Below are 15,484 nucleotides of genomic sequence, written 5' to 3'. Positions count from 1 at the left end.
ATATAAATAAAGCATGCTAATACTACTCGGGTCTGGGGGTATACCTCCCAGAATTATGTGTAAAAAATAGGTGCTATGAGGTTATATATGGAAGTAATTTTGCATAAAATATAACTTAAACAACTGGATGGCTATTCACACAAAATCCACAAACATCCAAAACGTTAAATACCATAAGCAACTGCGTTATAACTATATAAGTATAATTTGATACACCACAAAAACATTGGATTCAGTCGAATCCTCTCGAACTCCCCCTAGCGTACGTACGTAGTTCAGATCTTAGGCCACTTCTTATTCTCGAAAAGAAGATTTGTTTGCTTATTTGAAATAAGCATAAAATTACACAATGAGTTATCAGTGCTCTGCCCACCACAGGTATCGAAACCCAGTTTCTAGCGTTGGAAGTCCGCAGAATATCACTGTGCCAATGGGATGCCCCGAAAATAAAAGAAAAAGAAATTATATTGTATTGAAAAAGAATGTTTTGATATATATTTTACTTGAGCAATGAATAATATAAAATGTGGTATTTTTCTTTGTGGTTCATGCAGAGTTTTTAAACTGAGGTCCGTAACATGTTCTTGGGGGAGGAGTAGGTGCTCAGGACATACAGAACAGAAACATTCTCTTCAAATTGTCTCTGGAACTGAACGAAACTGGTGACAATTTTGTTTATTGCAGTAGATATGATTATATAAAATATTTTGTATTTGAAATTATTTCTCAACGATCAAGTTCCAATGGCTGGTACTTAAATTTTATAATAAATAAAAACGGAAAGGTCTTCAAGAGTGGTTTAGTCCCCCACATATTAGAAACTTGACTACAAATGAACTTAATTTGTGCCATTAAAAACTCGACCACCCCTTACATGAATGACCAGTAAGGATATCACTGCAGGAAAACGTACAGGAAATGAAAGGCAACACTGTAGCTGTAAGAAGAAACTAAGTAATGAATTAGCCCAAACATATGATAAGTATCAGAAAAAGAAAGACAAGACTGCCCCTGTGAGATATGGTAAACAGTAGGGAAGGAAAGACAAGACTGCCCCTGTGAGATATGGTAAACATCAGGGAAGGAAAGACAAGACCGCCCCTGTGAGATATGGTAAACAGCAGGGAAGGAAAGACAAGACCGCCCCTGTGAGATATGGTAAACAGCAGGGAAGGAAAGACAAGACCACCCCTGTGAGATATGGTAACCAGCAGGGAAGGAAAGACAAGACCGCCCCTGTGAGATATGGTAAACAGCAGGGAAGGAAAGACAAGACCGCCCCTGTGAGATATGGTAAACAGCAGGGAAGGAAAGACAAGACCGCCCCTGTGAGATATGGTAACCAGCAGGGAAGGAAAGACAAGACCGCCCCTGTGAGATATGGTAACCAGCAGGGAAGGAAAGATATGACCGCCCCTGTGAGATATGGTAAACAGCAGGGAAGGAAAGACAAGACCGCCCCTGTAAGATATGGTAACCAGCAGGGAAGGAAAGACAAGACCGCCCCTGTGACATATAGTAAACAGCAGGGAAGGAAAGACAAAACTGCCCCTGTGAGATATGTTAAACAGCAGGGAATGAAAGACAAGACTGCCCCTGTGAGATATGGTAAACAGCAGGGAAGGAAGGAAATGTCATCATTAGAAAAAGGTAAACAAAGGGTAAGTTCAGGAAACAACGACAAACATGTTTATTGCTAAAAGAGCTTCATAAAGAGATTATTTTACTCATACCAGGGTAGGTAAAAGAAGGATAAAGACAATTTATGGAGGACGGATTAATCAAAACATTACCCTATTGGCAAATAATAAGAACAAATGCACAGGACGATCACAATGTTGAAAAATTAACGAACAGTACTGTTATCAATATGTTTTTAAATTAAAAGTTTTTAAATAAAACGCTAGGTTTTTTCAGTGTTGTGTCCATAGACAAAAAAAGAATCGTAATAATTTCACACGTAAATATTTTGTTTGTTACGTAATTAAGAATATTGCTAAATATGCTTTTTTTCAGATACACGGCTATATTTCCGCACGCTTTTCACCTTGATAAACACTTATAGAAAATAATTAGTGCAAATGTTGTTACAAATAAAGGTTTTACCTCTTTAATACACCACCTTTGCCTGGACGACCATTTGCTAGCACGACTGGGGCGCCCACTATTCGACCATTGAAGATCCTTTCGGACGGGGTGACAGGACTAACATCGTCGTTGGAGCTCTTTTCCACCAAGATGTCCGCAGGTATGCCACTCACTTTGCCGTTAGGCTTAGAATCGTTTTCCCGATGTGTCATATCTCCAGTCATTATGTTGTGAACCATAATAGACTTCGGTTGTTGCGGAGAACTGCTTTGCACGTCGTCAACAACGTACGGTGTCATTAGTTATCACTGATAAAGAAGTAACGAACACTTTTTGGATTAGCAAACTATCTTCGAAGCAAACCTACAAAACAAATAGGAAAACAAATAGTTGTACCAGCGCCAAATCTCGTGGAAATGATACAAGCAAATTGAAAAGTTATTAATAGAATGTCTAAATTAGGATGGTTTGAAAGTCTACAGTTCGGTCCACAAGTTTATATTATTTCGATTAAATAATTCCAGCCTGAAATAAAACAAATTTTTCCTCCTAAAGCGAAACAAAAAAGCCAAAGCATAACAAGTATCTTTTCAACCAAGGATTTTTACCGTTACCAGAAGTTTGTTTGTTTAAAGTTTGAAATTAACCATAACGCAACACAATGGGTTACCTGTGTTCTCCCTACCACAGGTATCGAAACTCGGGTTCTAGCGTTGGAATGCCCCAAAAATGCCGTTGTCCACGGTTATCAGAAGACGTAGAATGCTGGTTTCTTAAAGTGTGATACCAAACTTCCAGTTGGACTGTTTCTTGTAACTTTTTTGTCTTTTTACGAAAAAGCTGTTGTAACATTTAAAATAAACGCTCGTTTACATGAACAGGTGAGAATCGTGAAAACCAAACATAAAAATGTTTGTTGTCCAGGGAAATCGTGATCGCAGTGGGCGCTTGTAGTGTCAGTGAGGCACTGTTATTAAAAATGTAGGAATAACGCCTGAAACAGGAAAAGTAAATGTTCTAAAACACTAGATCTAGGAAGACGCTTTCCACTATCTGGATAATGTTAACTTTGCTTCGTCGTAGCTGAGATGATAGTGTACTTTTCGTATTCTAGCGCCGTAGTCACGGCAACACAGCACTCGTGCTAATCTCGAGCAGGCACAGTCTATATAATCGGTAGGGGCCAATCCAAAGCAAAGTGTTTCTGGGAGGGACTAATAAAGTCAGGCCCATTAATTTTGTTAAACCTGGTGGTGGTATCATTTAAAACACACTTAAAAAGCAACTTGTTTTTGTTAATTCGAGTAAAATATAACAAAACATCTCTAAAGAATTAAAGTGAGGAAGTATTAGTTAGAGGAAAAACATTCATAAAAATTTGGAAATTTTCCAATACACTTTCTTTTCATGGGTTTTAACGTAAAACATTTAATTTCATGTAGTGATATCAGCGAAATATTCGATGGAGCTGGATTGGAATTTTCAAGCTGAATAGTATTTTATGCACACGGTCTAAACGGGAAAGTCAGAGCCTACTAGGATTCAGTTGTGATTGAATTACTAACTTTAGAAATGGCAACCAACCGGTAACATCCGCTGCAGCAAAGCCATTGTCCAGCTCTTTTAACCGAATAACGGAACTGACTGTCGCTTTTATAACGCACCTGCAGCTTAAAATATGTAGCATGTACAACAACATCACATATTAAAACCTGGATTGACAACTTTGATCAACAGCCCGAAACGCCACGCAACCTCTACACTACGCTCAGCCTAAATATTTCTCGATCTAAACTAATTCCCCGCTGGTACAGCAATATGTCTACGGATTTATAACGCTAACATCAGGGGTTCGATTACCCTCGCTGGACTTAACAGATAGGGCCGATGTGGCTTTGCTATAAAAAACAACAACAACAAGCAAACACAAACGACCTAAACAAAACAACATTGTGCAATTTTAAAATTGTATTTTTATCCAAAATAGTAGGTCTTTAATAAAACGATTTCAGTAACAGACCTTCCTTTTAATCTTCTAGAAATGAGTATTTCCGGGATTAAGATTGAAAGAAGCAGGTTTAAACAAAAAAGTTCGACGCTTCCTCCATTCATCAACTCTCAAGTTTATGAATAAAAAATTTCATATTTTTATGAGTCCAGCATTCGTCAACAAAACCAATAAAAGCACTAGTTGTGAAAAACGTCTTTTAGTGCGAAAAACAAATGACATTTTATTTTTCTTGTAGTTTTATATTTTGTTTTATGTTTATTTTGTAGTATGTAAAAAGATAAAAAGTTTAACAAGTTATACAGTTGACTGGAAATCATATAAAACTGATCAAACGTTAAATGTACGCCGCAACCTTCTGAGAAAAAAACCTGCAGCATATGTTATTCCTATATGGCAAGAAATGAAATACTTAATATTCACCTTCACCTTTGAATCTCGTAACTGTATTTTGTATTAATGTGTTAAGCTTTGCGTTTAATAGACATTTTACTCCGAAGTTCTTTATAATTAAATAATCAATAATATTTATTCGTTATAACTCGACTGTATAGGCTATTTGAAGGTGGATTGTTTGTTTGTGTGCTTTTTAATTTCGCGCAAAGCTACACGAGGGCTATCTGCGCCAACCATCCATAATTTAGCAGTGTAGGACTAAAGAGAAGACAACTAGGCATCACTACCCACCACACTCTTGGGCTAGTCTTTTACCAGCGAATAGTGGGATTGACAGTCACATTATAACGCCCCCACGACTAAAGGGTGAGCATGTTTGGTGTGACGGAGATTTGAACGTGTGACCCCAAGATTACGAGTTGAACGCCTTAACCGCTTATTCATGCCGTGCCTTTGAAGGTAGAAAGCGAGTGTAAAGCTCAAAACTGAGCTTTAACACTTGACCATCAAACATCCAAACTGTACTTTATTTCTGATGTGTCAAGCTTTACTTTATACAGTCTTGGCCTAAACGTTTGCATATTTTGTAACAAAAAGGATCTTTATTGAGATAGTTTACAAATATACTTAGTACAATCAAACTGAAAAATGTGTTATATTAAACATCAACATATGTAATCTGTAGAAGATGGAAGGTTCTCAGGACATCAAGAAAATATATAATATAAAAACAAACAATTTTATCAGACACCCGTAGAAAGATATTTTTCATCTGTCACAACTAAACCTTACCAAAACATATATAATGACAAAATATAAAATCATATTTGTATAAAAGTGTCTTTAAAGTTATATCAGCTCATATTAAACATTCGGTACTTAGTTGGCCCTCCTTGAATTCTAACAGCTTCCGCAAAGCTGCATTTCATGTTGTTTATGAGGTTATTGATCCAATCCACTGTAAGACGCTGCAACTCATCTTAGTTGGTTTAAGGTCGTAGTTAACAATTTTCCGGTTCAGTTCTGCCAAAGAGTTCTTATTCGGATTACAATCTGGTAAGTTTGCTTGCCATGGCAATCTTGTGCATTCTCCTGGCCGTAATAACCCTGCACAATAGGCACACTGTTGGCAGCGACATTATCATTCTGTAACACAAACTTATTCACAACCCTTGCACTAGCATATACCAAATATATTGTTTCAATGTAATACCTATAGGAAGAGCCAATAAAGTTTTCATAGAGGACTGTTTGTTTGTTTGGAAGTAAGCACAGAGCTACACAATGGGTTATCTGCGCTTTGCCTATTAGCGTTATAAGTTCACAGACATATTACTGTGCCACTAGGGATCTTCCATGAAGGATATGAAGAGCAGTTTTTCCACCGTGATAAATAGCTGCTCAAACATGTACTGCACCATCTCCTGTGTTTTTCCCATGGGAAAAACAGCCTTCCTTCTGTTTTTCAGGCAAATAGCAAAAATAATTCTACCGTTAGATTTAACAAGCCGGAAGTAGGACTCATCTAAAAAGATGACATGTCACCAGTGTCCTAACTGTAATTTGGTATACTGTTTTGTCCAGGTAACACGATAATCGTGTTGAATTTTGGTTAATATCAGTTTGCAGATAGCCCTTATTGCAAAGTAACCTTGTTTGGTCAGTCTCCTATTCACTATTTTTCTGGATGCCATAGATGCCGCAGTACTTGTTTCGACCTTGATGTTTTAATCTAATTAAAACATGATTATCTTAAGCAGTAATGTTTTGGCGTCTACCACTATACTTTCCTGAAACAACATTTCCTGTAGTCCGTTGACATTTCAGGATTCTGTGTACAGTACAATGGAGTACCATGCTGTTCTGGTAATGTCTATTTGTTTCACATCATTTCAGGGCAGTCGAACAATTTGACATCCAATAACTTCTGGCACTTGACGAGGCATGACTCTACGCTAAGTACAGAGAAAGTGACTGAACAAAGTGTTAATCTACTTATAAAACCTTGTTTAAAACATCCCAGAATTATTGTTTTACTTATAAAGCGAAACTGTAATTGTGATAAAAACTGTTCAGTGCTGATAACTGTAAGCAAAACACTTCATATTAGGTAAATAAGTAATTTTAAAACTTTGATTGTAATTATAAAGTTGATGAAATGTTGATCTACATCACGGTTAGCTTGCGAGTTGTGTGTGCTCATTATGGCAACGTCCTCTGGTGTTACTTCGTGGAACTATAACTTATAAGAATATGCCCCTAGCCTACTCTGTTTCCACTTCGTGGAACTATGACATCACCGCTTCTACCCTTCCCCTGAGGCAAGCAATCAGCGCATATTCCCAGGCCTTACCCGAACTACTCCTGACGTGCCTCAGCATAATCTTTTATTTCCAGGAGAACTACTGTTCTTCACATCTTGATATCAATAATCAGTTTGGAAATGTTATTATAAAGCTAGTCAAGATTCACAAACTTCCTAGAACCATCACCGTGTTACTGGCTTACCATACTAGAAACACATATAGACCTCACATCAACAACAGGAACTGTAATTTCAAACATAAAAAGTCACATGAAACAAACCTAAATACACACTGATCCAAGGTATGTCACTGACTGCTCCCATGCCATAAGCAATTACAACAATGGACAGTAGATGATGCCAATTGAAATACTGACGACAAGCAGCATACCTTGTTTACTGTTTGAATAATCATAATAGGTGGTTTCAAGTGCGGCTTTCGAGGGACAAACAAAAACCCGTGTTATGTCACATCAGTCATTTGCAGAGGTGTCACTGATAGTTTACTTTGTATGTCTTGAGTTTGTGCAGAGTTACACGAGGACTATATGCGCTAGTCATCCCTAATTTATTATTGTAGAGGGAAGGTAGCTAGTCATCATCACTCACCGTCAACTCTTTGGCTACCAATGAATAGTTGGACTAATCGTCACGTATATAACGCCCCCACTGCTGAAAGGGCGAACATGTTTGGTGCGACGGGGATTCGAACCCGCGACCCTCAGATTGTTAGTCGAGCGCCATATCCACCTGACCATGTCAGGCTCTTGGTAGTTTGGAATGACGTTATAATACTTAAAGGGGAATAGTAAAATTTAGAATGACATTTTTTAAAGAAAGATAGTATAGGCTTGCCTGTGATATAATACTCGTCTTCAACGAATAGAGGGAGAGTCGGACAGTACATTCATCAACAAATACCCAAATGACCTGAAAATGTCCTAAATAATAGAATATCTGCTATCTTATTGGTTGTATAACTTACTGCTCTCAAGGAAGGCCTACCTAGTGTGTGTGTATTTTCTTATAGCAAAGAGGCACATCGAACTATCTGCTGTGCTCACCGAGGGGGATCGAACCCCTGCTTTTAGCGTTGTACTAGCGGAGGGCAAAAGGCCTAGTCACAGTTTTTCATAATATGTATCCATTGTTTACATGTTATTCTAATTATATCTAATAAGGATGTCTCAACAGACATTCCTCATATTTTGTGTTCGAAGCAAAATCTTTTCTAATTTTTAGATTTTAGTCTGTATATTTGTAAATGATTTAACCACATATATTTCTACTTTAAATTCCATAAGTAATTTCAAAATTTGTTAGATTATTTCATTCCATTTCTTCCTTCTTGTTTCTTCTCCGTTTTAACGTTACTGGATTCAGCAACTAAACAAAAATAAGAATCTAGCGTATAAAGTTGAAACTGAGTGTAGAGGGCTGAGACTAATACATTAAGATTATCAAGAAGATAAAATTCAAAGTAAGAGCACTTAAGTGTTACAAAAATTTAAAAACTCCCTACTTTGGTTTGTCATTAACTTTACTTCAAATATGTTCTGCATTTGTGTGCTATCGAAATTCCCGTTGGTGACTGTTAACCTGAAGCAGGCATTGTACGAGTTAGTATTGTTTGCTTTATATTTGATATCATATAGTTTTCCTCTAACAAATTCTTATATGTATATATATATTAAATTAACAGAATTAATAACATGAGTCGAATATCTTTTAAATGCAAGTAGCGCACAACAGCAGTTTCAGCCTCATAAAGTAATTAAACGAGCTGAACATGTTTGTCACCCGTGAAGTTACAAGAAAATGATCGAGTCAATAACCACGTGCCGCGTGCTTCTTCGACAAAACTTCCTGAGATTGGCCATTGGTTTTTGAATAACAAATAAGTAACGTTATCTTCATGATATTGCTTAATGAGCATGGGAAAAGTCAGGATATTCGAAATAGCACTTAAATCAGTGTAAGTTTCAGTATGTTATTGTCCTGAAGAGTGCTATGAACCATGACTATTATAAACTATTGTTCGGCAAGCTTTTTGAATATTTTATTACAATCAAGTTGATTAAATCTTGAAGCGGCACGCTACCCATATTTTGACCCAGAGATGTTCACATTTCATGCAATGCCCCATGGGGGGACAGAGAACACACACAATTGTTTCTGTACCAAAACTCGTAATGATAATAGTATTATATTTACGCATAATTAGTCATTTATTTTTAATCAGATGTTGCATTTATCAGCCTTTGGAATGTTCTGTGATGATCCCAGAAACTTGTATAAGATGTTTAATTTTTATGTGCTTTGTATTTTCGTTGTATTTTCTTTGTTGGACTTTCTTATAATAGGTAAATTATACAGAAAGGTTTATTAGACTTGGCCCTCCAATTTCAGGATAAATGTCTGTGATGATCACGGAACTGCTACAATATTACCAGTAACTTCTTGTCACAACATGCTACCTACTCAGTTCACACTTTAAAAAAAATATTAATCAACCAAACAATATAACCAGTTTAACATACCGTGTTGTGAAGAAATAAAAACTGTTAATGATTGAATACATTTATTTATCATTTGGGTTCCGTAGCTGCTATCTATATTTTAGGTTGTAATACTAACAATATATCATATAGTTTGGTCACCTTAGGAGTTTTGGTTAGTCTAAAAAATCATATACTAGGCTCACAATCCTCGCAATAAGAATATATATATATAGTAAAGAAATGAAATACAACAAAAATAAGCTTATTATATATATATATACTAGTTGTACTTCTGTTTCAAAGCAAATAAAATCAGAAATAAGGGTAACAGACATGCTTTGCTGTAGTCTACATAGTGTATAAATCTTCTAGTGATTCATGGCATGCGCACGTTTTACTGACTTAACATTACAAACTGCAACTTTTAACATCCCTTATATGACGTCATATTAGTGTTTATTGACTGACTAACAGACGACATACCACTGTATGACTCCTCTAGGCAGCCTTCAGCGCCCTCTCAAGGAAATCAAACATTTTAATCATCATGGCTGATAAAATCATAATTAAAGAAAGAGTGGAATATACCTTTACCTCCTGGTTAGTATTCTAAATATCACATAGGAGGGATATTGTTCGATCTCATACAATTCTGAAAACTACATTGGTTTATGTTGTTAAAGGTAGTTGATATGGATATTAGAATGAGGTTCTGTAATGAAGCTCTGGATTCCGGATGGCGACCCGGGTTCGAAGTATTACAAAACAACAAAATATTCCCCGTTGTGAAAGTTAGTGCCTTAGCTTGAAGTGTGAAAGGGTGACGCTTGTTGGTTGACTTCTCTCTGATCAATACTTCAATATTAGTGATGGTGGCAGATAGCATAATCTAATTGGTCATAAGTACAAAATACAAATATGAAATACAGCTACTACGTTGTAGTTACGAAATTTTTATTACTCATAATTAGCACGCTGATATACCCTGCTATTTGGGAAAGCATAATGTTACAAAACTGGGTGTAGGAGAATGTTTTATAACACCCATCAGTGCATATGAAGTGCACCGAATTTATCCATAAACACTTTAGAACACTTTCCTAAATACTGAAAATTATTGTGAAAATGTTAAAATGTTCGTCATTCTATAAGCCACCTAAACTGTATATATATATACTTGTAAAGTTAATTATTTGTCGTGTTAAACGCCCAAATGGACCGGCATGGCCAAGCGTGTTAAGACGTTCGACTCGTAATCCGAGGGTCTCGGGTTCGAATCCCGGTCGCACCAAACATGCTCGCCCATTCAGCCGTGGGGGCGTTATAATGTGACGGTCAATCCCACTATTCGTCGATAAAAGAGTAGCCCAAGAGTTGGCGGTGGGTAGTGATGACTAGCTGCCTTCTCTCTAGTCTTACACTGCTAAATTAGGGACGGCTAGCGCAGATAGCCCTCGAGTAGCTTTGCGCGAAATTCATAACAAACAAACAAACAATAAACGCTCAAAACCTATTACTGGAATTTGGAAAAATATGATTCATTGTGATTAATCTTAGAAATAAGATTAAAAAAAAAAACCTTTTACTGTACTAACTATTAACGTTCGTATGAATATTAACTCATCTTTATGTGGAGTCTTAAAAACACAATGAAAAAATAACAATGGAATGCATTAAGAACCTGAATAAAACATAAATGACATTACAATAGAAATATATTGAAAACTAAAGCCATATTCGAAATGACAATGTGTTGAACAGGCAGATCAAGCACACAATATTAAAATGAATATTCTGAAAAGCCAAATCAGTTACGAAATAATAAGACAAATAGTAAAATGTCAAACCAGACACGAAATAACAATAAAAAATGTATTAAAAAACAAGCCAGGTATAAAATAAAACTGTTTTTAAAAGCTAAAGTAAACATTAAATAACAATATAAATGTATTTTAAAGTGAAGCCAAGCAAGAAATAACAGGAAAATTATACTGAAAAGTGAAGCAAAAACTGAAGTAGCGTCAGAACATATTAAGAAGCTGAGCTAGAAGAAATAACAATATAAATTTATCTTAAAGTGAAGCCAAGCAAGAAATAACAGGAAAATTATACTGAAAAGTGAAGCAAAACTGAAGTGAAGGCGTCAGAACATATTAAGAAGCTGAGCTAGAAGAAATAACAATATCAATTTATTTTAAAGTGAAGCCAAGCAAGAAATAACAGGAAAATTATACTGAAAAGTGAAGCAAAAACTGAAGTAGCGTCAGAACATATTAAGAAGCTGAGCTAGAAGAAATAACAATATCAATTTATTTTAAAGTGAAGCCAAGCAAGAAATAACAGGAAAATTATACTGAAAAGTGAAGCAAAAACTGAAGTAGCGTCAGAACATATTGAGAAGCTGAGCTAGAAGAAATAACAATATAAATGTATTTTAAAGTGAAGCCAAGCAAGAAATAACAGGAAAATTATACTGAAAAGTGAAGCAAAAACTGAAGTAGCGTCAGAACATATTAAGAAGCTGAGCTAGAAGAAATAACAATATAAATTTATTTTAAAGTGAAGCCAAGCAGGAAATAACAGGAAAATTATACTGAAAAGTGAAGCAAAAACTGAAGTAGCGTCAGAACATATTGAGAAGCTGAGCTAGAAGAAATAACAATATCAATTTATTTTAAAGTGAAGCCAAGCAAGAAATAACAGGAAAATTATACTGAAAAGTGAAGCAAAAACTGAAGTAGCGTCAGAACATATTAAGAAGCTGAGCTAGAAGAAATAACAATATCAATTTATTTTAAAGTGAAGCCAAGCAAGAAATAACAGGAAAATTATACTGAAAAGTGAAGCAAAAACTGAAGTAGCGTCAGAACATATTGAGAAGCTGAGCTAGAAGAAATAACAATATAAATGTATTTTAAAGTGAAGCAAGCAAGAAATAACAGGAAAATTATACTGAAAAGTGAAGCAAAACTGAAGTAGCGGTCAGAACATATTAAGAAGCTGAGCTAGAATAAATAACAATATCAATTTATTTTAAAGTGAAGCCAAGCAAGAAATAACAGGAAAATTATACTGAAAAGTGAAGCAAAAACTGAAGTAGCGTCAGAACATATTGAGAAGCTGAGCTAGAAGAAATAACAATATAAATGTATTTTAAAGTGAAGCCAAGCAAGAAATAACAGGAAAATTATACTGAAAAGTGAAGCAAAAACTGAAGTAGCGTCAGAACATATTGAGAAGCTGAGCTAGAAGAAATAACAATATAAATGTATTTTAAAGTGAAGCCAAGCAAGAAATAACAGGAAAATTATACTGAAAAGTGAAGCAAAACTGAAGTAGCATAAGAACATATTGAGAAGCTGAGCTAGAAGAAGTAACAATATACCTGTGCTAAACATACATGAAAAATAATAGTAAAATTATTATAAATATGTGTTGTTAATAAACTTTTTGATAGGCTAAAATGTGCAGCTGTTACATTTTTGCGTCAAACAACAAGAAAAAAGTTTCGGTACGTGCTGTTTGTTTTAATTCTTCGGTAAATCACAAAGAATTTAAAAAAAATCATAAATTAGTTTTATTTTCTACTTCTGTAGCTCAGAGTTTCTAATATAAAGTTTTGGTCACGTGGACTTTAGCAGAGACTCTAAATCTTAGCAAAAAGCGTATGATAAATGATAAATTAAAATGGTAAAAAAAAAACACTCTTAAGCTATTTGTTGACCTTAAACCTTTAACTATTGCTGACCACGACGAGTTAACTTTGATCTTTCGATTTCGGAACTTGGTGTCGCTGATTTTGACTATAACGTTGTTGATCGCGTTGTTATCTGAGTTATAGAAAAATACTGTATCAGCCAAGCCCAGTGGATTAACTGTTTATCGTTGTTGGTAGAATATTTGCCCGAGGTGTTATAGATTGTGAAGAAGTAACAATAGGAATTACTCTAGGAGAAACTTGTCTCTGACACCGGCATAATTTCTTAGTTTAATTGTTAAAAATGTATTATTAGTGGTAGAGCCCTCATTTGACGTGCAAAAGATAACAAGTTGGATGGATAGTCCAGGAAATTCAACAATTAAACATTGGTTGCTTATTAGAAAACTAGTCATTATCCACTTAAACGGAAAGTAATCAAGTATTCTGATTAAATATATGTACTCTGAACGCCATTACTGTGTTTCTGATTTATTTTTTTATTTTATTTCACTATTATTATAGAGAAGAACAAAGACCATTGATAACCTTTACGCTTGTCACGCATCAAACTAATGCTTCCGGTAAATGTGATTTACATATAAAGCGACCTCTACGAAGCCAATGAACTTCATAGTCTTCAATAAAGAAATTCCCACATACTATAATTACTGAGCGTCAACGTTATGAAACAAGTACGAGACATAAAATACTTTCAAAGAAATTGGATGTGAATGATAGTCCGTTTATCTTATCAAAATATACGATGTTGCGAAGTTGGTAACCAACAAAAGCACCACTATGTATGAAACAAGTTTCAAAAACAGGTACTCAAAACTGACCACTCAAATAAAAATTATGTTGGTTCCGACGAATAAATAATAATATAATATGAATTTACTCTTGACCAATAGGTTATTAGCACAAATGAGTGGCTCCCTTCAACCCAGGGCATTATTCTATATTATCAAATGTTTAAAATATAAACGAGATAACGATTTATTATTTTTTGCTGAAACAGCCTTTCTAAAGTTAAAAATTCTAAGAACGTGGTTATATCGGAGAGTTTGATTTGTACTGAAGTATTTCCAAGAAAGCAAGGGTTTCACAGTCAGGTACGATCCCACTAACTTGTTAGGGGCTCAATGATATTAGTGCGTGAGTTTTGAGGTTAATTATGCCCCTAATATGGTTCGAGGCAGCGTCCAAGGGAAAAGAGTCTTGGGAACTAAGTCCTCCTGAAGATAAAACATTTCACGCTTACTGCAAAGCACGCGCTACACGTATAGTTCTTTTGTACTGAGTGAAACCATACCTTACTGCGTGGAGTAATACACAGATTTATTGCATATTAATTCAAACGTTAAATAAAGTTCCTATGTCTAAGGGTTACTGCCGTAAATTTAGTTTTAAAAATGCGCTGATTGCTGCAAATGTTTGTGATAAAACAGTTGTAAAAACCCTTTATTTTTTTACTTGAATGAACAACTATTTTCTGTTCTGTTATACAAAAATAATCCCTGAAAAATACACTCCATCATACATCTTTCAGCGTCAATGAAGGTAACAGAATGATTGTAATCTGAGGGGCACGGGTTTGAATCCCCGTCACACCAAACATGCTTGCCCTTTCAGCCGTGGGAGCGTTATAATGTGACGGTCAATCCCACTGTTCGTTGGTAAAAGAGTAACCCACGAGTTGGCTATGGATGGTGATGACTAACTAGCTGCCTTGCCTCTAGCCTTACACTGCTAAATTAGGTATGGCTAGAGCAGATAGTCCTTGTATAGCTTTGCGCGAATTCAAAAACAAACAATAACTGTTGGAAACGATGAAACAGTCGAAAGAGAAAAAAAGAAAAATTAGTATTAAAAATCAAAAGGAACAAGATAAAAAATATGAATAATGAAACCAAAACTTAAAAGAGGATCACGAAGAAAGAGACATAAAATTGAAAGAAGATTAAGAAAACAGAAGTAGAAAAATAAAAGAACACAAAGGATAAATCTACAGACAATTAGTACGAAATAAACAGGAAATAAACAGACATTTAATAAAAGAGTTAAATGAAGGAGATACAATATGTAAAAGAGAATCAGGAATAAAAATTAGTCTGATTGAAGATTGGATTGGTGGATTGGTTTGGTTTGAATTTCGTGCAAAGCTACACGGGAGCTAGTCTGCGCTAGCCGTCCCTCAGTTAGTAGTGTAAGACTAGAGAGAAGGCAGCTAGTCATCACCACCTACCACCAATTCTTGAGATACTCTTTTACCAACAAATAGCGGGATTGACCGTCACTTATAATGCCCTCACGGCTGAAAGGGTGAGCATGTTCAGCGTGACGGAGAGATTGGTGGAACGAATGGAAGTGTACAAAGGGATTACAACAATAAGGTTGAACAGGTATGGAAAGACTGACATTTTAAAAGTCAAAAAATGTAGAAATATATCAATGAAGCAAAAAATACATCTATGAACTATAGAAAT

At 35.4% G+C, this 15,484-nt stretch overlaps 1 protein-coding gene across 1 annotated transcript in view; it reads right to left on the bottom strand.

The window, feature by feature from the left end:
- Positions 1-3,235, bottom strand: part of LOC143235266 (uncharacterized) — a 135,072-nt gene extending 131,837 nt beyond the window's left edge. The window contains exons 1-2 of the mRNA XM_076473238.1: positions 2,759-3,235; positions 2,107-2,451 (exon numbers count right to left, since the gene is read on the bottom strand). Coding sequence (XP_076329353.1) covers positions 2,107-2,387 — 281 coding nt within the window. The 5' untranslated portion in view covers positions 2,388-2,451; positions 2,759-3,235. The remainder of the gene's footprint in view (positions 1-2,106; positions 2,452-2,758) is intronic.
- Positions 3,236-15,484: the final 12,249 nt, after the last annotated feature.

This window comes from Tachypleus tridentatus, chromosome 12, assembly GCF_004210375.1.
Source record: "Tachypleus tridentatus isolate NWPU-2018 chromosome 12, ASM421037v1, whole genome shotgun sequence".
Taxonomy (NCBI): Eukaryota; Metazoa; Arthropoda; class Merostomata; order Xiphosura; family Limulidae; genus Tachypleus; species Tachypleus tridentatus.
This window is presented reverse-complemented; position numbering and strand designations above follow the sequence as displayed.